The sequence below is a fragment of the Triplophysa rosa genome, linkage group LG23, assembly GCF_024868665.1.
Source record: "Triplophysa rosa linkage group LG23, Trosa_1v2, whole genome shotgun sequence".
In the NCBI taxonomy this organism is placed as follows: Eukaryota; Metazoa; Chordata; class Actinopteri; order Cypriniformes; family Nemacheilidae; genus Triplophysa; species Triplophysa rosa.
In genome coordinates this window covers 8,925,021-8,951,098 of record NC_079912.1, presented here as the reverse complement: position 1 = coordinate 8,951,098, position 26,078 = coordinate 8,925,021, and the positions used below count along the sequence as shown (strand labels likewise).

Genomic DNA, 26,078 nt, shown 5'->3' with positions numbered 1-26,078 from the left:
GGTATATCTTTAAGATGTAGCTTTGCAACATTTATTTTACTTAATAATTTATTTGTTTATACATGTATTTGAATAGGGACAATACAATAGACATGATTCCAGTGAAAGAGAAAAAATGCATGGCACATAGAGATTATAGCTATAGCGCTAATTATAGCAAGTGCTCATTTGCAAAAATGCTCATTTGCATAGATTTGAATAAAAGGCAAATGTCAATTTTCTAAAGTTTGACCTCACTGTAATATCCTTTTTATATGTATCTTATATTTCTGTAAATATTACTGCATAAATAAGTAGTTTTGATTAGTGTAGTGGTTATGTGTTTGAAAAGAAACTTTACAACTATGCTGTTTCTGTTTATTTCTTCTCAGTGCTGATTGAAATGTTGTATCTCATTTGAAATATTTAATTCCACTACAGCATTTCTTATATTCAATTAATTGGGTTGCACAGATTTTTTATCCTGTGTCAGATAAATACAGTATAGCAAACAATTTTGTTTATCAAACTGCATAACAGGATCCGAGTAAAAGAATTCTGATGTTTTCTTTGAAACAGAAGCAAAAGAAAGTGTTTTTCTGATTAAAAGATTAATTTTCCTTGTGTCTGATGTCTCTAACAGACATGATGTCTCAGCTAATCTGAAATATTAATATTTTTAAATAATGTTGTTTCATATACGAAAACACTGTTTTGTCAAAGTGATGTCATGCTTGGTGTCGGTGTAAATTACTGATTCCTGTATAAATCAATAAATGTCATTTGAACTAGTGTAAATAAGCAAATCCAAATGCTTTCTGCTTGTTGTTTATTGTTAGTTTGGATTTGTTAAACATAGTCCATTGCATTACAGCAGAGAAAAATCAACAGTTGTGATTACAATGACAGTTTGTTATTAATAAAATACATGAGCCCCCCTGATCAAAGAAATCATGTGAAAATCACTAAATATTTCAGATATTTCAAATTCTTTACTCTGGGAAGGTCAGGAAGAATTTTTCATTAAGGAAATGTAAATTTGAATGAGATTATCTTTCATAACATTTGTAAAGCAGGTAAAATAACAGGTACTGGGAACTCTTTTATGGGTTGTTATTCTCATTTTCCACCACCCTTTCTTTTTCTTTATCTGTCTCTCTTGTCACCAACTTGTCCATAGCCTTCAGTACGTCGATTTCGATCTGATTGGTGACCTGTCTCAGTGCAGAGCAGTCCAGGCAAGCGATCAACGTCTTTTTCCCATGAACTTGAGGGATGATGGACTCTTTATATTTGATTGAGCCGCCAGGGAAAATCTGCCTGTAAGTGCAAATACAAACAGACATATGTTGTAAGAAAAACATTATAAAGAAAAGTATAAAGAGAAAGAGACTTTTGTGAATCTGCTCATGAAGAGTGCTTATGCATGCATGCAAAAAAAAAAGAATTGCTTTCTTAGTATTTTGGTGTTTCGTGTTTTTCAGTGTAAGTATCTTCATTTTCTTAAATCAAGAAATAAATATCTTAAGCAAAATGACTTAAGACATAACATATTTTCTGAGTTAATGCTTAAAACAAGAAAAATGTCTGCCAATGAGGTAAGGAAAATAAACTTGAAGTTTAGTGAATTAAGTTGAAACTCGAATTAAAGTAAGTTCATGCTAAAATGATTTTTTTTTATTCACCCTCTTGTCATTTCAAACCTGTATGATTTTTTTCTGCAGAACACAAAAGAAGATATTTTGAAGAATGTTGCTAACCAAACAGCACTGGCAGCACTTTTTTTGTTCTGATGAACACAGAGAAAGATATTTGGAAGAATGCTTATAACCAGACAGATTTTGCCCCCCATTAACTACCATAGTAGGAAAAAATACAATGGTAGTCAAAAGTGCCCCAGAACTGTTTGCTGTCCTACATTCTTCAAAATATATTCTGTTGTGTTCAACAGAACCAAAAAATGATAACATATTTTTTCCTACTATGGTAGTCAATGGGGGAGGGCAAAATCTGTTTGGTTACAAGCATTCTTCCAAATATCTTTCTCTGTGTTCATCAGAACAAAGACATTTATACAAATTTGGAAGGTGAGTAAATAATGACAGAATTTCCATTTTTGGGTGAAGTATCCCTTTAAGTTAAGCATAAATTCACTTCATGTTTTGTTGGGAAACTTTCAACTTTATTATTTTGTGAAAAACACAAAATCTAATTCTGCACCTCAAATTAATGTTGATTTTCAGATATTAATTATGTTGGCTTGAGAAAGCCAACATACTGATGTTTCACTTAGACTTATCTTTCTTATTATTCTTCTTAGACTACATTTTCTGACTCTAACTCCTCCTACAGCTTTCAAGCTACGGCATCAAACTTCTTTAGACTGGTCTCACTTGAGTTGCTCCATCTTTTCTAAGGGATCGGACTTACGGTTTTCATAAAAAAGCCGATCAAACTGCCCGAAAATCCCATAGACTTACATTGATAGAATGTTCAGCTGACGATGTTTACTTTCAAGCTGCCAACTCTCAAACATAAACACACACTCATACACAGTGATTCTATCACAGTCTACATTTCTTCCACTCAACACTATTTTAAACTTCTAGACTAAACTTTCTCAAGACAACATGAAGTTTGTTCACAAACATTTACCTCTTCTAGTTTTTAGATATTACTTACTGAAAGCAAGACAAAAATATAAAGTAATAAATTAATTTATTTGTTTTTGTGCCTGTTGTATATGATGGTAAATTGTCAAATGCAAGATTATACAATCTTTTAGTAGTCTCTAGGAAGCATATTATTGGTACATTTCCCTGTATATCTATAAATGTCCTACAGCATTACAGTATTGTTATTTATAACAAAAAGTTTACCTGTATTTTTTCAATTTGGTCTTTATCAGACCAGGTCCATCAAGGCGGAGCTGCACATTTTTCAGGATGAAATTATAGGGATTCAGGAATTCCACGTTGACCATGAGTTCCGTTCCCACCTGGGGAGTCCCGGTGACCTGCAGGGGATGAATTAAAGCTGCATCTTGAACCTTGCTTTTGTCAAGTGCACGAACACAACTCCTGTAAAGTTCTTTAATATGTAGTATTTGTTTAAATATACCTGTATAGTCAATTCAGGAGGGCGAAGGGTGACAACTCTCATGGTGGAAAGGGACTGGTTCAATTCCTCAACGTTTCCATACACAACAAACAGCAGATTGGATTGTTCCACCAGGTTGCGCATGTACTCCACAGCTTGGATGCTTATTTGAACTGTCTCAGCTGTTAATAAAGTTGAACATTTATTCATTTAGCAGATGCTTTTATCCAAAGCAACTTACAAATGAGATGGCAAGGAAATGACAAAGTTTTAGTTGTGATAAAAAACTTTCTGACACAGTTGGCATCACAATACGTATCGGAAGCAGCGTCACAACACACTGAATCACTTGCACCGGTAAAGTCTGACTCACTCTGCGAAGGCTCCACGGTTGCATCTTTGTTTTCGAACTTGAAGACCGAGCTGGTGACCCCAGTGTAAAACACAACACAGCCGGTCAGGGCGATATGGATGTTGCATTTCTCAGTGGTCTGGTTCTTAATGTTTATGTTCAGCTTGAAGTCTTCACCCATTTTGATGACATCAGCCTGGAGCTCAATGTCCACACCAGCTTCAGTAAATGGAAAGTAATCCCTGGTGGGAACACCGCGGCTCTCTGCCATCTGCATGGCCTCCCTCTCCTTGAGACTTGCTAGAGTCAGAGATGTCACAAAGGAAAAATGACACAAAGGAGAGGAATACAGGATACCCAATCTGATTTTATGGGAATTCGTAACTATTTTACCAACGTGGTTCCTGTGCAAACCAAACGTTGACCAATGAATGGTTTCGTTTTCTGTTTCTACATGAGATCTCAAAGCTCACGTTTGGAACATGATGTTCTGAATCTAATGTAACAGCACGTGAAGTAAAGTGAAAGCAGATGCACTTACCCTCTGGATACTTGTAGCTAGAAGTGATGTCCTCATATTCATTACTGTTACGCTTTTTGGTCACAATGAGTCTTCCCACATACGCAGTGTCCACATAGATGATCTTGCTTTTTCCATTCTCATCAGACTGATGGTAGATCACATCACTGTTCAGCTGAAGACAGACGTTTTCACATTTCAATTACCCACACGCAATTTTAGCAGTTTGCCTTGATTTTCTTATCTTGAAAACTATGCGACATCTAAAGTAAATATAGTTGTGTAAAGTAGCATTGTGTTCGTTACCTCAGCAAAGACAAATCTTGAATCAAACTGGTAGCTGAGTTCTCCTTCTTTCAAAGCAGAGACAGATGTCGGGCCACATCGATAAAGACCTTGATGAGAGAAGCCAAAAAAACATTTTCATTCCATTAAGCATGAGAAGATGCAGGTATAAATGTTTTTTTAAGTTCCAAATTAAAGTCTGTTTTACTGACTGTCATGCATTATGTGTGACCCGTGCAGTCTGTGAAAGCCCAGATTAAAGGGATAGTTCACCCCAAAATAAAAATTCTGTCATCATTTACTCACCCTCATGACTTTTTAAAACTGTACGACTTTCTTCCGCAGAACACAAAAGAAGATATTTTGAAAAAAGTTGACAACCGAACAGCACCAGCACCCATTCACTTCTATTGTATGGACACAAAACCAATGCAAGTCAATGGGTGCCAGATACATTCGTGAAAATATTTTCTTTTGTGTTCTGCGGAAGGTTTGAAATGACAAGAGGGTGAATGCTGACACAATTTTCATTTTTGGATAAACTATCATCATGAAGTACAGTTTTGTACATAAAATCATACATAATTTAAAGAAAATAATAAATAATAAAATAAAATAAAATATAAAAATATGGGAATATACTGAAAAATATAATGCAATATAGTAAAAAATACATGTACTTATATCGGAAACAAGTGCATATACTTTTTAATATATGAAAAGCATCAATTCTGTATTTCTTTATATTGTAATATATAAACATTTTATTATTCTATATATTTTCAACTATATATTAAATGATTTAATTGACAATTAATATGTAGGGAAATATATTTTCTTTGTGTAAGCGAAGCCATCTTTCAGTATTTTTTGTACAAAACAATGAAATGTAGTGCCAATAAATGTATTCGTCATGAAAATTTGACTACTGTAACTCAAAATCTATCATATACAGTAATTTATCATTGACACACATTACCTATTTACATCTTTTTTTAGGCTCCTAATCTCATAACTTGATTATATGACTTAAGACTGTATTTCACAGACGGGGTCACATATTACAAAAAGCACCTATAAGTTATATTTTAAATGATGAAAAACTCCTGCAGGTGTAATGTCAGATGTACCAGACACGAATGAAAAAGGGATAACCAACCCCTCCTTGAAGAAGACATCTGGATCCATTCCAATCATTTTACAAGTAATTCAAAAAACATTCGCCAAAACTAGTCATGTGCTAGTCAATGGACTATCAATGCACACTTCTTTGAGCAACTTTATGATATTTGGGCGTTTTGCATCCATTCAAAATGTGTTTGATATTCTAATGCATTATATAAAGTTTTATTAAACCCGTTGGAAAAGCAAAGTTAGTTTGGAGCTTTATGAATTAGATCAAATCATAAGGAGGATCGTACCATCACTGGTCTCCTGAGGGGTGGAGTCAACCACCTGCCAGCCCCAGTATTTTTCCGGCAGGTCAGTTCTCTTCATGTACACCTCATTCCAGCAGTGATAGTTCCTGTTAAAAACACATTTTATTGCTTCTAAAATAATAAACCTTAAAAACTAACTGTAAAACAGTTCATGCACAGTAATACAGAACTGAATTATATTTGCCTTGTTGATCATCTCACTTAATTTGTTAAAGTAATATACAGTAGCTATAGGCTAGACCTTAAATCGTGTATACACATTGCATTACATCTAAAACAAACGATAATATTCGTTTTATCCGTGTTATATGACCCCTTTAACTTCCGGTCTGTGTTTGGCTATAGTGTCTAATAATATAAATATGTATCTTTTATTTAATTCATGCTCATATTCATTTATATTATTATTTTATTGTATAATAATTGTATTAAATAAACGATTTGTTGAATTTAGTTTTTTGTTCATTTTATTAAATAAACAATTTGTTGAATGGATCCTGTAGCGTTGTCAAATTTATACAAACCGTATGGGACGATGGCACCTGGCGGCTGAGTGGGTATCGCAGTCTAAGCCAAGAAACGGTTTTTCTCGGTTTCATTAGCTTGTTATCAGAAATCATCTACAGGCATTATTTGCGCATGTGTACCGGAAGTTAAGGGCGGTCACTCTGCATAATTTCATGAACTCACATCCAAAGTCGGAACACAAAACATGAAAAAGTCAGTAGCCGACATTGTTGATTCATTCTAATTGTAAGCGTCATGAAATCTCACCAGATTGAATCTCTTGTTTTTCCTTTGTCCACTTTACCGTCTTCATCCAGCTCTATGTCTGTCTTCAGGTTGCCCGTGTTGTCGTGAGCAGAGCAGAAGTTGGTGATGACCCTCGCCGGTAACCCCAGACAGCGCAAAACTGGGTGAACAGGTATTACAAACAATTTTGCCCAAGTTATACAGTACCTGTTTGCTATCTAAATCATGTAACTCAGTCAACCAGTGCACGTTCAGGAGTGACTCGTGTGTTCTCAATGACTAGTTTACTCCAGCGTTTAAATCTGGTTGTCACTCCTAAACTATAGAGCGTGCACATGACACAAAAGTAGCCTATTTTAAGTGCGATTGCTATACTTACAAGTGTTCAGTACACCGGCAAATACCCAGCATTGGGCAAAAGCAACAGGTGAAGCTCCCTCGCTGGCATATTTGAGCAGGATTTCAGTACTTCCGGTCCAGGCAGTGGGAGATGTGCCAGTGGAGTACTCTCCACTCCAGTTTCCAACCAGAACACCATCATCATCCTGAGCGTTCATCTGAAAATATACCAGCAGGTAGCCAAAATGAACACAATATGTTTATGTTGCTCATCGCGCTACAAGACAGAAATATGCTTCTGTTTAGCTAACATATGCCATAATAAAGACGCCAATGCGATTAAATGGAAACATCTCTGCCATCTTTAATATATCTACTCAGAAAGTGCCTCCATTACAGTTTCAAAGGAGATCACAGGATCATAAGGATGTCACAAACAGAGCAGCGGTTTGCGAAGTCTGCATTTAAAAGTTACTCGTAAAAAAGAAAGATCACAGATGGGATCTCTTTAATATACCGGAGAGTTTAAATCGAGAGCAAATAAAGTGTCCTGCATCTTAGATATTTCGCCTGAGAAAAAAAACTTCAAAATGTCTCTATTAGAGTATCAGAAGATATCTTAACAATGCCACAAACTGAGCTCAGATTTGCCAAGTCTGCAATCAAAAGTCAAGATTATCGAAGATTTCTAGACGAACGCAAACATTTCTATAAAATTTCTCCCAAATCCAGATTATTCACCTCCACAATCACCTCCATACTCTTCATGTACGTCAATAATTGTCTTATTTAAATTTTTCTTAAGTACTTTAAGAGAAACATCCGAGACTTGATACTTAAATGAAACACAACGGAGAACTCCATCAAACCTCCTTAGCTTTGAAAGAGCAACCTCTGGGCAATGACATAATGGGAACTGAAGATGTTACTGAGACAAACCTGGTACCCAACAGAGAACTCTATCAAATATCACGAGCTATGAAAAGGCAATGCATACTTCACAAATTTCACATCATACCAGAGCTGAGCCCTGCCGGACTACTTCAGTCGCATTTCCACGAAATACTAGCGGTACTTTGGCAGTATCCAGAACCAGAAGGCAGGCATCCAGAACTCCTTGTTCAAACTACAAGAAAACACATAAAAGTGTAAACAGTGGTGGACAGACAACATTTGATGGTTTCTGATATGAAAAAAAAATCCCGAATGATGTCAAGGGGGATTATACAGACCTGCCCATAGTTCCATGAGCGGACGGTCACATTGTTAAATTCTCCGTTGTAGATGACCCCCACATCATTCAGGACATACTCCTGCCTGTCTTCTTCTTTTTCCATGTACACCTGATCCGCTGTGTAGAGACATATACAGCAAGATGTTGGCCTCAAGCAACATTTCAAAGGCTGTCATGTTGTTTTATGTCAAATGTGAGCAGCATGTGAATGCAGTTGTACTCACCAGGGTCCCAAGCATTGAACAGCACGTAAACGTCAGTGTCAGGGTTCTTCGGGGTGCGCTGTTTTCCTAAACCACTCACAACAGCCACAAAAGTGCGGAAGCGGCCCACGATGCACTTGGGGTCCGGCGTGATGCCCACCGTCACGTCTTTTCCCTCGATGTTTACCACACGACACTTCCAGCTGACATCACGTTTCTCTTTTCCGATGGACACGATGATGTAGGTGCCCTTGTTTTCATTAGGGGCACTACCTGTGTGAGATGAAAGTAGTGAAAGAAAAGTGAGTGGATGGATTTTTTTATTCATTCACACGGTGAGGTTTCGAAGACGAGAGGCTTTGTGTAATCTTTTTTTTTTTTATGAAATCCAGCATCCACCAAACTTCACAAACAAGATTTGTTCATGTAAATTTTTTACCAATCCCACTAGAACTTTTCTTGAACACTTATGCCAGCTATATCTCTATTTTTTGTAAAATACTTACTATTCATGATATGTTGCTTGAAACGGTCACGTTTTATTTCTGATCATTTATTTTCTAATTATAGATAGTGTTTCATCGGACGCAGTAACTGCAGTTTACTTCCGGTCTGTGTTTGGCCAGTGTCTAATAATATAACTATATTTTATTTTATTTATGTTAATATTAATTTGTATTATTATTTTACTGTATGATAACTGTATTAAATAAACGATTTGTTGTATGTTGTTGTATGTTCATTTTATTAAATAAACAATTTGTTGAATGGGCACTGTAGTTTACCACATGGGACACTGACACCTAGCGATTGAGATGGGTATCGCAGTCTAAATTAAAAATATTGGGAGACAAGTTTGGACAAGTAACGGTTCTTCTCGGTTTCTTTTGCTTGTTATCAAAAATAATACACAGGCACTCTATTTTTTGTGAATGTGTAGCGGAAGTTAAGGGCAGTCCACAAACGCGCGCATGTCACTTTGAAAGCATCTATAACAAAAAATAAACAGCTGTGCAACGTTGTTTATTGTGTTGTACAGACCAGAAGAAAAAATAATTTGGGCAAAAAATAAATAAAACCGCTCACCAATCAGGAATTCCATCTCCACGTTGTCCTGCTCTTCGTCGAAGGCGCGGTCAAATTTAATGATGATGGTGAATTCTTTACCCCTGCGCACGATGAGGTTGGAGTTGTTGTATTTGTCTGTGATGTGCTCGGCCTTGTTCTCTGTCACACGCATGTCAACGCTCAACGCAGAGAGACTCGCAGCTTGCGTTGCTAGGGAAGAAAGCAAACTCAATGTGATGAAATGATCACAGAAGTGTGTTATTCTTTATCCTTACATTAAAGATGAAGAATGGGCTCTCAAAAATAGAGCTGTAGGATCATACTGAATAAGAACTGATGATTGATTATAGATGTGAGCTGGAAAGACCAAGTTGTGTTTGGTGAAAAACATCTTATGTTTGACATTTTTCTGGTGAATAGAATGATTAGAATGTGACAATAAAAACAGCCAATTTCTCAGTATTTGTGATACAAATGACATTTTGTAATCATGTGACACATTTGATTAGTGTGTCACATGATTACAAAATGTCATTTGTATCACAAATGCATACACAGGGATGGCTTTACTGTACCTTCATCCGGGGTTCCTCTTGGATTCCAAACATCAGAAGAAGGTTCAAACTCAGGAAGTTCACTCTCATCTAAGTTCGAGTTGGCAAGGGAATAACGGCCGACCACGCGTTTCATGATGTACACAAGCCGTCCTCACGTTAGCCTGAAGGACAGATATTCAAATTTCTTTGATAAAAGAAACAATTTCTTGATAAAAAAAAACGTTCTTACACAATCTGTTGGTATAGCTAAAGAAACATTCACGAAATAAAAAATCCTGTCATTAAAAGTGTTGTACTCACTATGTTTGTAGAAGAGTTGATGGGTCTGCTGAGGATGCTCCAGGCAGATGTGCTCATGAGGATCTCCATACTGATTAATATAGGGTCAGAACTTCCTCATCCACTGAAGAAAAACACCTCCATGGAAGCAGAACATCCAAAGTTAACATGATCCCAAGATCAAGTCAGCCTGACATACTAATTGAATGACATTTTTTCAGTTCTTGATGACAACATCATATTCATCAAGCTCTCTTGTGACCCTGCGGGGGAAATAGGTTTGGAGAATGGACATAAAGAGGACACGTTACATTTATGCACTTCTAACTGAGACAGAAACAAGTTTTTGGTGAATAACTTCTTATAATAAATTATTCTGACAACAGTGTGCTCTTTACACTTACAGTGAGGTTTAAAATATAAAAAAGTATTTCACAATGACAATAAAGTATTACATGCGGGCTTAATTATATGTTTGTTTTTTTATCCAAAATTTGTTCGACATTTCATTTAAAAGACGTTTCCTAATTCAGTTATTAAGTCTAAAGTTAAAACGAGGGTATATATCGCTGATGTCCTTCTGAAATCTTGTATCTCCACATTTCGTGATTTTCATTTTTTGTCATAAATCATTATTATTAGTCATCCATTATGTTTGTCACTTTGCAAATATAACCAATAAAAATTATTAAAAAGTGCTTGTCAACTTTGACAACAGTATTTAACTACAGTGTTTTTTCCATTTCCTGAAAATTGTGAATTTGGACATACGAGGTTTCGGAAGGACAGGGATGATATATGAAATGTTTATGGGTAGGCTATGTACACATACACAATGCATTTCACACTAGGTGAGTTACATTGTTAGCAGAGATTGGCTAACACGTGTCTACACCGGACACCACAGGCGCGACATGCCTGCTTGTTCTTATGCTAGGTTCACACCAAACGCGAACAATCGCCTTCCATGCGCGGGAAAAGTTCGTTATTTTCGCGTGAGTGGCGCGATCTGACAAATATTTTCAACCTTCGCGGAAGATTAGATATACGCGCGTTCGCGGCAATCGCGCAGCCCGATTCGCGTCATTCGCACCGCCTGCCGCGAGTTAGCGTCTATACGCGTCTTTGCATTTACTTTGTATGTAATTTACTCACGTAAAACACTTAATTCGCGTTTGGTGTGAACCCAGTGTTAATGGGTTTGCCGCGTCGCACCGCATCCAGTGTGGACAAAATTATAATGGGTTCAAATGCGTTTCTGGTGTCTTTTGTGGTGTCGCGTCGCGCCGGTCGTGTCCGGTGTAGACACGGTGTGACATAAATATAATCTCACAATACCATCAAACACTGGTCCAAAACACTGATAACAGACACGTGAACAAGGTTTCTTTAGCAAAGATATTATTTTCGAAGGTTGACTTCGAGACCTCTGTTCTCTGTTCTATGAAGTAAACAAATTTAGCTCAAATATAAGTTACATGAAGATAACTTGCCCTGTTAGACGCGTCTTATTGCACGTCAATAAACCATTGTTTCAAGAGGGAAGTAAAACTTGTCAGGTTGTGTCATGTTGATGTGTTTGACCCCAATTGAGAAGTTGTGTCACATTGTTCCATTAGTTCCGATTTCTATTCATATGAATCTAGACAGACTCATAACGACTATGGCGACACGTTTGTTTGATATTACATTGGCAAACATTTTGGTTCTGATTCTTCTCATTGCTCAGGTGCATTTGGTTCATTCTCAGGATGTCCAATGGCCCATTCACACCGTGTGCAACTCAGAAAGACTTACAATAACCTACAGGAGCTGTGGTGAGATCAATATATCAACATCTAAATGTTCTCCTTTTTTTTGTCTTGTTTTGATGAGAAATACCAAAAAACATAGCTATGAAAGCTTCTTTAAGCGCTGTTGAATATCAGTGACATCAGTGATCACATTTATGTTGTTTGTTTATATCAAAGAATGTTCATTCAAACATCTCTTACCATCATACAACGTATATCGAGTAAGTTTATTTATTTGTCATACATCATAGACCCTTTACAGGATGTGGGCTTCACATTGCTCCCTTGCCCTAACAAATTAACAGATCCAATAAAAATCAGATTGGCTTTAATTCTAAGTGAGTTTTTCATTTGTATATATTATTATAAATGAAGGTCAACAAAGCATGAGGAAGTAACTGTGTGTTTTCTCGTCAGGGCAGTCTGTCCATGAATTATATTCATCAGCTGTGCTTTTGCTAAATGGCTATGAAATGTTGACGTGGAACGAACCCCTCTGTCTTCCTCATTTCCAACGTTTCACATTTTGTGGAAGCAGAAGAGGAGGTGAGGATTCAGGAAAATGTACCTTCTAAAAAGATAGTTCACCCAAAAATTTACTCATCCTTATGTCCTTGCATTTCATTCTCCTGCAGAACACACAAGAAGATATTTTGAAGAATGTTGGTAACCAAACAACATTGACTTCCATTGTACTGTATGGACACAAAGCCACTGAGACATTTCTCAAAATATCTTCTTTTGTGTTACACAGAAAGAGTCACAGGTTTTGATTGACATGAGGGTGAATAAACAATGACAGAATTCTGGTGAACAACCACTGGCATGATTATGGTGCATTCAGAATATAAAATATAATTTTACAAAATGACAAAAAAATTACTATATTAGGACTAGGAGTAATGTCAGTAATCTCACGTTTCTTTATTCTTTCTACAGAAATTATGACGCTTGATTCATCATTTCAGTTAAAAACAGACATTCCTCTAAAGGTTTGGTTTACATTTGCACAGAATTTCCACTTACAAAGTTAACCTTTCATTTACTGTTACTATACATAAATGGGTTGTATTACCTAATGTTTCATATGTCTCATTTTACAGGGTTATTTTACTTTACTGCTGAATGCAATAAATCAAGATGGCTTCCAGATTGCATGTGTGAATGCAACTCTCAGCTTCAAGTGAGACCAGAGGGCCTGTTCTTAAGTGCAAATGTTCCTTTATTATTGGTAATCATTATAGTAGCCTAATAAAAGTAATAAAACTTTTGCAGACATTGATCATTTTGTTGGCTGTTATTAAACCATTTTAGGTCAATATAAGGATAATTTATGAACTTTACATAATTCTTTACGGCAGCTTTATGAGTCTACTCTCTAAAAATGAACAAATGAACCTGCAATGAACAAATGCCTCCATGATTTTTTCATGCCAATCATAAAGTTTTAGTAAAAATTATCAAATGATTCCAGACTAGATAAAATCAACATTTTTTTTCATTGTAATGAATAGATAAATAATGACTAAATAAATAAATAAAGCATGTTTATAAATATTCATCAGGCCAATAAATCTTAATTAAAAAAATATGTAGTAAAAATAATAATAACATTTTTTTTTAATACATGTATTATATTATATTATAATTGCTTATACACATACAATAGTGCGTGTCGTTTACGTCATCATATGAGTATGCGGAATCAAGTTAAACATTTTTAATGATTGTTATCTAGAAACGTCAACAGGTTGTGTCTATGAGGCCAGTTCTGGTTTTCACCAATAGATGGAGCCATTAACCCTTCCCATCATTTTACTGCGCTCTGTCCTGTTTCCTCTTCTTCAGCCAGTCACATCTTTAAACGATTGTTGAGCAACCATGTTCATAACTTATTGTTATATGTATTTGTAGCGTGTTATTTGTTCTGACAACCTATGGAATCAAAATTATGAAATAACTTGAAAAAATGAAAAAAACTTTTTCCTCCAATAAACTGTAGGAAGATGTGAAAAGAGAATGTTGAAACATCAGAATTAATTGTAAAGAAAACAAGCTTCGAAGTAGAATCTGTTTTTGAAATTTGTAATACCTTTCAAAGTCATATGAAGTGATGAGACATGATAATCTAGACATACAGACCTGCTGTAATGTACACATGAAAAATTAAAAAGGCAGATCTAGTTGAAGTTGGGTTTTGTCTTCTTGTGACTTGCAGTCACCAGACGTAACATCTGCTTCCTGCTTTATTCTAAATACATCTACTTACTCATTTTCTTGTCATAAAGATGAGAACTTCCATTGTAAAAGCCCCAGACAAGTGTTGCAAAATCAGTATGACCTATATATCACATTTTTGTGATTTAATGAGTAAAATGTTAACTTTTTCGGAAAGTGAAAATATAAACAGCCCATCCTAACAATGTGATTGAATTTGTACTGTTCTTGTCATATGTAACACAAAGGTGCCACTGTGTCACTTCAGAAGTCTCAAAAAGTACATTTAAGTACATTTAAGTGAAGCTTGACATGGAACAAATTGTTTACATTTGGAAAGTTATCATCCTTTGCTTAATGTACTGGTTAAGGACCAACAGCCGTTTAACTTAACAAAGCTTCAAGAAGTTACCAGACACTTCCACCTAAGAAAATTCTTGAGATTGTGATCTATTTTGCTATGAGGTAGTACAACACGTTTCAGCGGTTGAATCCACAAACTTTGCTATAATGTATTTTTATCAGTGCTGTACTTTTTTAATGAACAGAAAAGCATAAAAATTGTTTGGGCCCAAGTAGGTCACCAAATACGGCGACATCAAATGCTATGCAAGACAAACGACGGTTACCTACAGTCAACTATCACCAAGGGAAACCAGTTTTTTCACCTCTCCCATCACCCCTACCTGTGAAGAAACCAAATTAATAGTTTGTTTCCAAAATGAGATTACTCCGTTTTTAAAAATGTTCAAAAATCTTTTTTTTAATTATTTTACCATGTTTTTATTGTGTTAGTTAGCTGTATTTTTTCAGTCATCATGGCTTAAATCAAAACAAACCAACTGCAGTTTGATTGATATTAACTGGAATGCACGATAAAAAAACATGATTTTTGATTTTTTTTAAAAAAGGGAGTTATCTCATTTTGGAAATAAACTCTTCATATAGTCTGTTGTGACCAGCAAATATAATCTATACTATGTATTAGCTTATGCTTATTTAAGCGCCGTCTTCATAACATGAAATTTGCAGGGCAGGAAGTGTTAATGAAGTTTCACTGTGTTCACGGTCATCATTCTTAATGTGTGTGTAATTCTTATTAATTTAAAAAAATGGGAGTAAAAAGAATTAAACTATGTTTAATTTGCAGTTTGTTTTTGCTGTTTTGGCCTGTGAGCCCTAAACTACAAGCATCTTTCCTAAAGAGCCCAATCCTGACCAAACTTTTTTATTTTTAAACAAGCAAACAAGCGGTTATACATGTTGCATCTTTCATGCCGTAATGAAATGGCCTACATCTCAAAAGTCGGTGTCTTCAGACTGTGGTGCTCTGAGGTATTCTTTCAGGCTTGTTCACAGTGGATAAAGGAAACCTTTTGTTGCTGTGAAAGGTTGTTCCCTAGCAACAGGGTTGCATTTGGAAGCCTTGGTAACGGTCAATAAATAACATCACTCTCAAGTTTCAGCTAGTTTGGAGATGGAGGTCTCACTACATCTTGTCTTACTTTGCGGGCCGCGTTCACTCTGAGGATTTGTGCTGTGCATGTTGCTTTAACATCAATGTGTGAAGGTTTAGATTACATAGACCTTTAAATATTTATTCATATGTTTTACAAATAAAAAAAGTTTTTCATCATTTCAGTCTTGAATGTGAGCGGCCAACCATTTTACATACTTTTGGAGGAAATCATAAATTACTCAAACAAGTTATTCATTGACCCATATCATGGCTGAACAGACCCTACATGAACTCCTCGCACCACACCGAGTGGAACATTCAAAACTGTTCTACTGAAGTAAAAAAGCATAACTTTATACGCTATGAGGTTGTAATTACATTCTCCACTAAGTTCTAAGCACTAAGTTCTGCCATTGCATTTCATTTAATATATCTAAACACCGTGCGTTGAAAAATCTTGGTTCATTGTACAATAACAAATGTTAACTTTTGCTTTAAAAAAATGTAAATGCTGAAATTAGCATGAAATAAGATTAATAGAAGTTGTTTGTGTTAGTTCATGTTACCTTATGCATTAACGTTTTTACTAACTAGTGTTTTTATATAACCAAATTATAGCATGATGAGAACTTTATGAACTTTGTGTAATGTAACTGTATGCATGATAAAGTAATCAGTAGTCAGTCAATTATAATATCCAGTATCACAATGGAAAGCGATGCTTGGTTGTCGTGTAGTGGGGGCAGGTTTGGCCTGTCTAATCAGCCTGTGCTGGAGGAGGGGGAGGATGGGGAGGGTCTAATATCCTGCTATCAGTACCAGGAGGAATTTGCTGCTTTAACCCCTAACAACAGACAAAACATTACAGATGATGAAACAAGTCCTGAAAACTTAACACATCTGTGAAAGTAGTGTCACTTTAGTTTAAAGTAGCCTAGTTGTTATTTAACCCACATAAACTGTCAAGGCCGTTCTGAAATGTAAAAGAAAACATACTCAAGATTGATGTTTCACATTATGCGTTGTTGGATGTTTCAATTAGTTTAATTGTATTTTTTTACTACAAATGTAGGCCTACGTCTCCGATAGGATACAACACAAGGTTAACGCTTCAATAACGTCTATCAATGGCTTTGATTGGATTGGAGTAACGTAATAAAAGGATGAGAGGGGAGGATAAAATGTTTTTTTTTTTAGTCAGACGAACAGTGTAACTTTTGTCTTTGGGATGCTTGTCTGTGGCTGCAGCTTCAGTAACACGCGTCCCCTTGGAGACTAGCGTAGGAGCAACACGTGATACTCCGCCTTATCAGCTTTAGAGAAGAGAGAGAGAGAGAGCGCGAGCGAGAGAGGCGCAGTGGGAGGAAAACTAAAAAAGCGTTTTCCTCTCCTCCCTAAAGCATCTCGGCGTGGGGGGAATTTGGGAGAGTGGGGACACTCAAAGGCAAAGTTGACGAACTTTGCGCATCTTTTTACAAACGCCATTTTGATTCCTGTCCGGAACAACTTTTGCAGCTTCTTTCTTTTTTTTCTTGCTCTCTCCTCAGCTCATCATCACCATCATCATGTCTCGGCGTAAGCAACCCAACCCCAACAAAGTCAAACGTAAGTTACTCTGCTTTTCTAAAACACTCTTTCTCGGCCTGTTTGTTTTGGTGTCGTGTGTTTATTTGATGTGTTTCAAACGTGAGTTTGTGTTGGAGTCGGTGGTAAAGTTAATGCGGAGTAAGAGGAGACTTTTTCCAACTTCAGCTTCCTCGTTGCGCGAGGGGAGACCTGATGCTCACCCGCACGCACAAACCTGCCTCAAACAACAGCGTTTAATGTCTCGACGTTGCTCTGAGACAGCGATGTATTTCAGTGATCATCGCTTTAAATTCATCTTTGCTAACTTTTTAAAGACCGTATGGAAGTTGGTGCGTGCGGTGATGGGGTTCAAAGTCTGTTGCTGTTAGCAAGCGGTAGCTAACGCGCTGTTGCTGCTGCTGTCGCGCGGAGCATCACACGCTCATCTCGCGTGCACTTTGATCGTCTCGGCTCGAGCCGCTTGCGCCACGTTTCGATAATCGATAACTATCTAAATTCGCTTTTTAATGTGGAGCATTCTGTATTGTTGCTCTGTTTTCTTTCGGGTTTGTTTAGTCTACATCGACAACAACAACCTGTTGCATCACAAAGTTTGTTTATCTATTTTGGGATGGCCTAAATTCGGCGATTAGACTGCTCAGGTAACGTTAGAGGTAAATGAAGTGTGAAAAACAGTCATGTTGGTTTTGTGTCAGAAATGTGTGGTTTTTGTAATTTATTTCCACTTATTCAGATTAAGTTAATATGTTCTTCGTCAAATTAAACGTTTTTACGTATTCGTATGTGATTTTTTAAACCGTCGTGTGAGTTTTTCTAAAGTTTTCCGCGTGAACTGAAGGAATGGATGTGTCCGCTCGGTCTCTCGGGAGACAGCAGCCGAGCTCGCGCTGGTTAGATAATGGTTGCTAGGCATTTTTGTTCCGTCTCTTTCCCGCCCCTCCTCGGTGAGGCAGAAACTGTAGGAGCGGCTGCCTCGATGAGGCAGAAGGTAAACGTGGCAAATCCACTCGCCACCTTTGCTACATCCTCGACGTAGTGTTTTAAGGTACTTTTGGCAACTTTACTCGCCTTTATATCGAGTGTATTTAGTAAAGTACGCAGTTAAGAATGGGTATTCTTAACTATAAACGTTTAAAGGGGGCTGTGTAAAATGAGGATGTCGTGTTGCCTCTCGCCTCTTTGGCCCCCTTTTTTGAGGCAGGGAGGAGAGGACGGATCTGGATGAGCAGTTCACATTCCATTACGAAATTCAACACTGTAGACGAGCAAGGCCTAGAGCTGCTGCAAGAGCACTATTACTACGCAGACATCATGTCTTCTCACATCTCTAAATATAAGATCTTATGTGTCCCTTAAATACAAGCCCCACGTGATCTGTCTTTAGTGTGATTGTCAAGATGATGTTAAGCAAGGTTGTTTTAATGACAGCGTCCATTGATATAAAAGTTTTGCAACAGACATGTATTGTGTATTGTGTTTGTTGAGGCCTTGCAGACATTATTAAAGGATTGAGGAGAAGGATGTTTCCATGCAGTTTTTGTTTGTTTCCTCTTTGGCTAAAACTAAGGAAAATGTTAGAAAAGCAGGCATACAGTATGTGTGTGGTTTTGTTATTTTAGGGGCATAAAATAGAGTTTACAAAGTACGCTGTTGTAGTTTTGCGATGTCTGCTGACAACCAAATCGTTGGTTTCAGTCGAGCTTAACTAATGGATTTTATGATGTGTCTAGTGATTTTATCAAATAGGTCAAGATCTAGTGATCACACTGGAAAGGAGGAAGGATGTTGAACATTTAGGAATGAGTTCAAATGTAAAAGTTTTGAAAATGCAGCTTCTCAGTTAGCCCACGAGTGGACTGCACTTTCATTGTATTTTTTTTACTTTTTTTTGCGGCAAAATGTTTTACGTCACATGTTGTTGTGTGAGATTTATGGAAGGATTAGTGCATTTAATTTCTTCGTGTAAACATTGTTCAAGCTGCATTCTTAGACACGTAAGATCTTTCTATTGTCCAGTTCCTCATGGCAGGGCTCTAGACTAACATTTGAGAGAGGTGGCACTGGTGCTACCAAGTTATTCAGTTGGTGGCACCAGCCCTTAATTTGATAGCACCAGAGTCATGGGGTGAGGTAAGAAAAAAGAATCACTAAAATTTAAATTCAAATGTGTTTAATACATGAATAAATCAAGTAGAAATTAATACAAATCATTGTTTATGATTTAATTATTTTTATTGTATATGCAAACTCTCTTTCAACACTTTACCATATTTAAACCACATCTTTCTTAAAGCTACTTTCTTCCATTTATTGTGAACAACTCATATAAGAGAACACAATTCCTTTAATATCAATGAGTGTTTTTGGGCCCATCCTTTGTTGCTTGATGAATATTATAAACAGAGATCTTTATTATGCTGCTGCCCCTTTAAGAGCTTGCGCACTATACTGTAACACACATGTGTTTCCTTCCGCTTCATCATAGCATTACGTTTTGTGGGGCGCACTGATAGATAAGTGAATGGTTGAAGGAGAGGAGACGAAAATGACTGACTGAATGCGCCGCTTGGGCAAAATAACATAATACGCAAAAATTATATATTGATCAGTTTGGCAGTCGCAAAATGCGACCATTTAGTCGCAGTCTAGAGCCCTGTCATGGTATTTTTTTTCAACGGCTAATTAAAAGTGTCTCCCTCCCTCGTGTCTCTTTAAGTGTCTTGGGTATTGACATTATCTCTAAATTCATTATTGTAATTCCCAAGATACCTCCTTCACAGCAGTCAAACACTAAACGTTTTATAACACCACAATATACAGTATATCCAGGCCAAGCTGCTGGTGTTGTAGTGTTATCAAAAAGTAAATCAACTGAAAACAAAAAAAAAAGATTAGTTTATACCCACCGCCCCACCCCCCTACTACTACTTGATTTATACTTTTTAAATTCTTTAATAATGCTACAACATTTAGTAAGTTTACTAATGTACTTTTTAATATACAATATAAAAATTCTCTCAAGGTTTCACAAGTTACTTTGACTTTTTTCGAGACCTTTCAAATACGTAATAAAAAGGCAGTGTGCATCCTTTTATCCCGATGTAGAGGGACCTGCTTTTGGCCTAGGAGTTTGATGGGCCGGCTCTTTGGAGGCTATATTTATCCCTCCTTTTTTAGATAAGATTATATTCCATCCCTCCATGTGGCGTGAAGCGGAGGCAGGGAAAAAATTTGATGGAGTGAGAGATGGAGTAAAATGAGCCCCAAGGTACATTTGGGGTTGACACACTTTTCTTTACCTTCGTTTATTTTGACCAGCAGATCGGGCTGCATTGTTGCATACGCACTAGATTAACATAAGACATAAGACATTTAAGTAATTCACACCAAGACAACTTAGGAATGCTAGCAATGGGATAAAGTTTTAGATCTGTTTTAAGAGTTGTGTTGATGGCACCGACACACAACAAACTGGTGTTTTAGTTTGATGAGTGGTTCATTTGACATGACATAAACATACTTGTGTGCCTGGAAGTCACTACAAGAATAGTGTTGGGTGCTGACACTTTAGCCCCAGCTATATTTGTGTTTGTCCTGGTTGAAGTCCCTCACCGCCTATACTTTGTTAATGCAGTCAGAAGAATGCAGATATTTCATGAATGCTGTTCTGTCTCCTCCTCTATGCTTCATTGTTGTTGGGCAGTACAGATGTGTCATTTTAGGGATTGAGGGCCTAACGTGGCAGTTTAGCTTTTCTAAGTGGTCAGTCTTACTATAGCTAAAGCATCAAATATAGAAATTTGTAAGCAACTATTGGATTTTCTTCTCATGCACTTATGTTGACTATCGAAAGGGTGAGTTGCATGTAAGTTGTAGTCTATTCTGAGTTAAAGTCAGTAACTGTAGGATTGTGTGGGCAAACCTTTCATCAGAGCACTGACCCAATCATCTGTATTTTAGCGGTCATCAAGCTGAGCACATCTTATTGCCTTTTGACGAATGGCTCACAAACACCTCTGAAGCCCTGTTACGGTGGCCAGTCTTATCACCTTTCCCCGATTCTCCCCCGAGCTGCTCCAACCAGCAAATAAGGTTGGTATTTGCTGAGAGTTCAAAGTCTAACCCAATGGTTATCACCGATGTGAAAGAATGCCACAATGGAGGAAAGGACAGGAGAGGGAGGCAGGGCCAGGAGAGAAAAAAAGGAGTTTCCAGCAAGCTGAGAAAAGGAGATGAGAGGAATGACAGGAAGTGAAACTTGCCTCTTCTCTGAGGTGGAGGGGGAAGAGATGAAGGAAGTGTTCGAACAATAGTTACTTAGCCGTTTGGCTGTCTTCCCTGCTTGGAGATTCAGAAAGCTTGAAGGACAGACCTCCACAGCGTGCTAATGATATGCTGTCCGTGTTTTTCACATTCATCTGTTTGTTCTGATCTTTTCCTTTCGTCCTCAACTCGTGTCATTTTCTCAAGATGTTTTGTGAAACGATATGACGGGCGGAAAAGTGTGGCGCAAGTGATGTACGGCTCTTTTTCTGCCTTGTCTCTCGCTGTTTTCTCGAGCCTGTAGCTTGCTTGTTCTCTTCCTCCCTGCCTGGCTCTCTCTTGCTGACTAAACAGTTTTGTCAGCTGGCAGTTGCTTGCAGGATTTGCGATAGCTTCTGGAGGCTGGGACGGGGGGAGGGGTGGTACTCACAGGCAGCACTTGTTGCTTAGTGGAGCTGGCTGAGGGAGGGAGCGAGAATGAGGGAGGGAGGGAAGAGAGGGTGGAACAGACAGACCGAGGCTGGTTTTCAAAAGGAAAAAAAGGGCAACAGCATCGCAGAACCAGTTTCTGCCTAATTATGTGTGCAGAGAGAGAGACACACTATAATGCACATTATATAGTTGCCATAACCATGTCTTTAATCGGATATTATATAATTGATTATTTCTTCATTACTTTTTTGTTATTGTTACATTACTTGTAAATACAGAAGCTTACTGAATTTAATGCGACTAGCTGCGTCACCTCCAGTGTGATTGATTTAAAACCATGAGCTCCCTTATGTCCCAAGAAGGGTATTTTGCCTTAGCTTAACAATGGGTGGTGCATGCATTTTCCACATCTGACACTTTTGAGGACATGCAGAAAGGCCTTTGTGTAAACGGTGCAAATCTGGGCGCCTTATGGCAGGCGCTAACCGAAAGCCAAGAGGTGGCTGTTCGCTTCTGTCCGCTTGGCTGGTTTGCCACACCGCCACTAGACTGACAACAAATATAGCCTGAAAGGATGAGCTGCCTTAATGACATCTTACCTGAGAGCTGCAGTGCATGCTGGGAAGAGATGTAATCCTGCGGTGCAGCTCAGCAAACATGTTGAGGAGATCTGTTTTTGACTGTTATAGTCATTGTTTTGCAAGTTGTTTGTGTACCTTAGATTGTATACTGTGTTTAATGTATATGATAATTAGTAGTGTTTGCCTGGGCAAGTATAATAAGGGGATCTGAGTCACATATAGAAACCAGAATATCACAGCAGTGAGCAGTGAAAATTCTCTCTTCAATAACTCACCCTCAAGTTGTTCCCAATCTGTATAAATGTCTTTGTTCTGATGAACACAGAGAAACATATTTGGAAAAGTGCTTGTAACCAAATTGACCATCAAAATAGGGAAAATTGTTTTATAAATTTCTTTGTTCTGTTGAACACAAAATAAAGTATTTTGAAGAATGTAGGAAACCAAAAGGTTCTCGGGCACTTTTGACTACCAATGCCATTTTTCGTGACCATGGTAGCCAATGGTGGCCAAAAAGTGTTGTACAGGCGAGCACCACTCATGTTCTTTTCATAATCTAAAAATCGCATTTTCTTTGGTTGCTAAATGCAACACAATGAAACGTTGTAAGAAGTTGTTTTGTGCTGCAAACTGCTTCCTATTTGAAGTTGGCCCATGCAGAACCGATCATTAAACTTCCCTGTAGCTGTTTATCCAGCGATGGATAAGGAACAGATAATTCAAGTGCATAACAACCTTCCCAGTCATCCTTGTCTTCTAAACCGAACCATACACGTACCCATCCACACCCACACACATAATGTCCTCCTGCCTGAGCTGAAAAGGTACTGTTGTTTGTTCTGCAAACAGAGGACACACCTCGTATCCACAGAGACCGGAGCACATGCCCTTAGTCCTGCCGTTCCTCAGGCTTGTAAAGAAGTAGGCCACACACCTTCTCGCAACTCTTGTGCAAACACATGGGCCTCTACCTGAGAGCATCCCTTTGCACAGCTGCCGAGAGCATAGGGGGGATGGGAGGATGAGATTACTGGACTGGCCTTGGGACGAAGGCGGAGACGGGGAGTGAGTGAAGGAGGGGGTCTGAGAACATTGAGTGAGTTATGGGGAGGGGAGGCAGGAATTCATGGCTTTGAAACTTCACTGGTGTTACTTCAGTTTTTTACTCTCACTGATGCCTTGGAACGAGGAGCTGCAAAATTTTTGCTACATCCTTGCGATATCTCTACAAATCTTATTTCACACACGTTCAGAATCATCTGAGATTTCCAGTCAAGATAGTCTGACTAAGACGCTGTCAGTCGTATCACGCAAGATTAACAACGGAGAATCATGCCGTCATAAATGGCTCCTAAAAGCCACACCCAAGCCACTCACGAAAACTTACCGACTCCCATAATCCAACTCGGAATGATGTACAAGTGCTTGCATCACACCAGTGGTCAAAAGGAGAACACTACGCCTTGATGAGAGGCGATCTATTTTGACATATGACTAGGCCACGCTTGCACTGTTTACGGACATCAGCATTAGAAAAGATAGCAGATGCTGATAAACTTGCTAGTGTTTCCAAAATAAAAGCGTCTGTGTGATGGAATCAGTAGCAGTGGTGCGAGGTTGGGAGGGGGTGGAGTGGGTCTCTAAGGTGCGTCCTCAATCACAGTTTTGGGCTGTTAAGTTGAACAGTCAGGTGAAAAGGTAAAGGTGTGTCTGCCTCACTGGTCTGGGGTTAATGGGACACTTTCAGGCTCCCATGGGAAACAAGGAGTCAATGGGGCAGGCTCTGCTGACGCGCCCCTGAGGAGAATGCACAAAAGACGGCGAGCAGGGTTCTTTCTTCTCCTGAAACCTGGCCTTTCCCATCAGGGGCTGTGTACACAATGAGCAGACAGAAACGCTGCCCTCCTTCAACACCTTCACAGCAAGGCCGCACGCTCGGATATTTCTGAGGGACCCACCCAGTCATCCAAAATGTTTAAGAATTCATGAATTTTCTTGGGAAAAATGTGTTTTGGACTATGAAGGTGTTCTGCATTTTGACATCATTTCTACTCAAATTTCACTCAAATGAAAATTAAATACGTTTGTAAATATAATTATACGCCAGATGTAATTGTGATTTTTAATCATTTCTTTGCTTTACAGTTATTAGATCTTCTGCAAAAATAGTGAAATGGAAACGAACTGTCACAATTTTTTTTATAGTTTTCACCCTATTCACACAACGTTAACAACAACAAAAAGACCAATTTAAATTTTACATAAAAAAAGAAACAAGCATATATTGTTATTTGTGTACCAGACCAGTACTCCCGTGCATCACTTGTATTGAATGCACAGCAATGAGCTTTAGTTTTTCTCAGTCTCCAGCTCTTGTCTGGTAGGATTTCACCTTGTGGTTAAGAACAACAGTGTGTTCTGACGCACTATAAGCTGACCTGTCTCTGCCTGCCAACAAGATTACAAGATGGGATGAACAGTAACTGCCGCATTTCAAAATATCTTCATCAGAGTTAGCCATCACAAAACACTGTGGACACCTTGACTTCCTTCTCATTCTTTCCACTATCATCAGCATCACGTACAACATGTCTGTCAAAAAAGTGTTCATCATTAACCAGAGGCTTTGACCTCCGCTTGTGAACTTTGTTACCAGCAATGGCAATAATAAACTTAATCAAAGAGAAGAGAAGATAGCCCAGGCTGTTGATTGGCTCACCAGAATACCAGATCAAGGGTCTGTGTGAAACTAGAACTTTAAAAAAACCTCCAATGCTCAGACAAAATGGCTGCTTTGCTCAAGCCACAAAACATTGGCTATTAGAACTTGTAGTTAAAATGATCTTCATTAAACCGTGTTAAGTTCATGCAGGATGGTTCTGCACAAGCGTAAAAGCGCTCACACTTTTAAATGATGAAGAATACGTCTTGTGCCCTGATGTTTGATGTATAATTTTATATCAAAATCAAATCACTTTTTCGGAACTTTCTACATCTTTACCTGTCAGATTGCTGTCGTTTTATTCTGCCACAATTCTTGAAAAGGTCAGTGGGCTGTTGGTAACTTGTAAGAGTAGTAGATTTTTTTATAAAGAAATCTTGGACCTGCGTCTTAAATTGGGGCTTCGTTTTTGCTCTTTTGTATTGTTATTGACTTTTACATTTCTAAACGTGTCTATAAATTGACTATGTTGCAGAGGTAAATTTATTGAATTCCTCATCTGATGCTGTTGAACTGTTTTCGAGCTGCTCGTCTGCGTTTGTTCTTCAACCGCCGGTTTAGAATAGAATAGAATAGAATCGAATAGAATAGAATAGAATGAGCTTTATTGGCCAAGTATGTTTCCACATACGAGGAATTTGTTATAGTGACAGAAGCTCCACAGTGCAACAGAAAGACAGCAACAGGACAGAACTCAGATGATAAAAAAATAATAATATACAATAATATAGAAATAGGCAATGTACAAAACAGCAAAAACACAATATACAATATAGACAATTATGTATGTACAGGTCTGATATGTGCAAATTTGGTGAATAAATAATGTAAAATAGAGTTCAGTTTCTTGCCTTTCTAAGGAAATGGCCAATCCCACAAGACTGTGTGCAAGCATTTTAGATCTCTGCTGAAGAGGA

At 37.8% G+C, this 26,078-nt stretch overlaps 4 protein-coding genes across 8 annotated transcripts in view; 2 read left to right on the top strand and 2 right to left on the bottom strand.

Annotated features, from left to right (window-relative positions):
* Positions 1-527: 527 nt before the first annotated feature.
* On the bottom strand, positions 528-8,135 carry LOC130546775 (coagulation factor XIII A chain-like). The gene is made up of 11 exons (XM_057322215.1): positions 7,999-8,135; positions 7,785-7,892; positions 6,807-6,984; positions 6,449-6,587; positions 5,657-5,760; positions 4,257-4,345; positions 3,972-4,125; positions 3,452-3,730; positions 3,100-3,260; positions 2,859-2,995; positions 528-1,299 (listed from the first exon to the last, which is right to left on the bottom strand). Exons 1-11 carry the CDS (start codon positions 8,101-8,103, stop codon positions 1,083-1,085), a joined length of 1,671 nt encoding a protein of 556 aa, XP_057178198.1. The 5' UTR covers positions 8,104-8,135; the 3' UTR covers positions 528-1,082.
* A 27-nt stretch (positions 8,136-8,162) lies between these two features.
* Positions 8,163-9,961, bottom strand: LOC130546659 (coagulation factor XIII A chain-like). Its single transcript, XM_057322019.1, has 3 exons — positions 9,847-9,961; positions 9,290-9,481; positions 8,163-8,476 (listed from the first exon to the last, which is right to left on the bottom strand). Exons 1-3 carry the CDS (start codon positions 9,959-9,961, stop codon positions 8,163-8,165), a joined length of 621 nt encoding a protein of 206 aa, XP_057178002.1.
* A 1,788-nt stretch (positions 9,962-11,749) lies between these two features.
* Positions 11,750-13,438, top strand: ly86 (lymphocyte antigen 86). 3 transcript variants are annotated; one of them, XM_057322216.1, is made up of 5 exons: positions 11,750-11,924; positions 12,152-12,238; positions 12,318-12,446; positions 12,840-12,892; positions 13,004-13,438. In XM_057322216.1, exons 1-5 carry the CDS (start codon positions 11,771-11,773, stop codon positions 13,085-13,087), a joined length of 507 nt encoding a protein of 168 aa, XP_057178199.1. In that variant the 5' UTR covers positions 11,750-11,770; the 3' UTR covers positions 13,088-13,438. The 3 variants fall into 3 exon arrangements, with proteins under 3 accessions (XP_057178199.1, XP_057178200.1, XP_057178201.1); XM_057322217.1 differs by lacking the exon at positions 12,152-12,238 and adding an exon at positions 12,078-12,121 and having other exon boundaries at positions 12,323-12,446; XM_057322218.1 differs by lacking the exon at positions 12,152-12,238.
* Positions 13,439-16,919: 3,481 nt separating this feature from the next.
* Positions 16,920-26,078, top strand: part of rreb1a (ras responsive element binding protein 1a) — a 52,813-nt gene continuing 43,654 nt past the window's right edge. For all 3 annotated transcript variants that reach the window (XM_057322203.1, XM_057322202.1, XM_057322204.1), the window contains exon 1: positions 16,920-17,181. In XM_057322203.1, the coding sequence (XP_057178186.1) occupies positions 17,142-17,181 (40 nt within the window). In that variant the 5' untranslated portion in view covers positions 16,920-17,141. The remainder of the gene's footprint in view (positions 17,182-26,078) is intronic.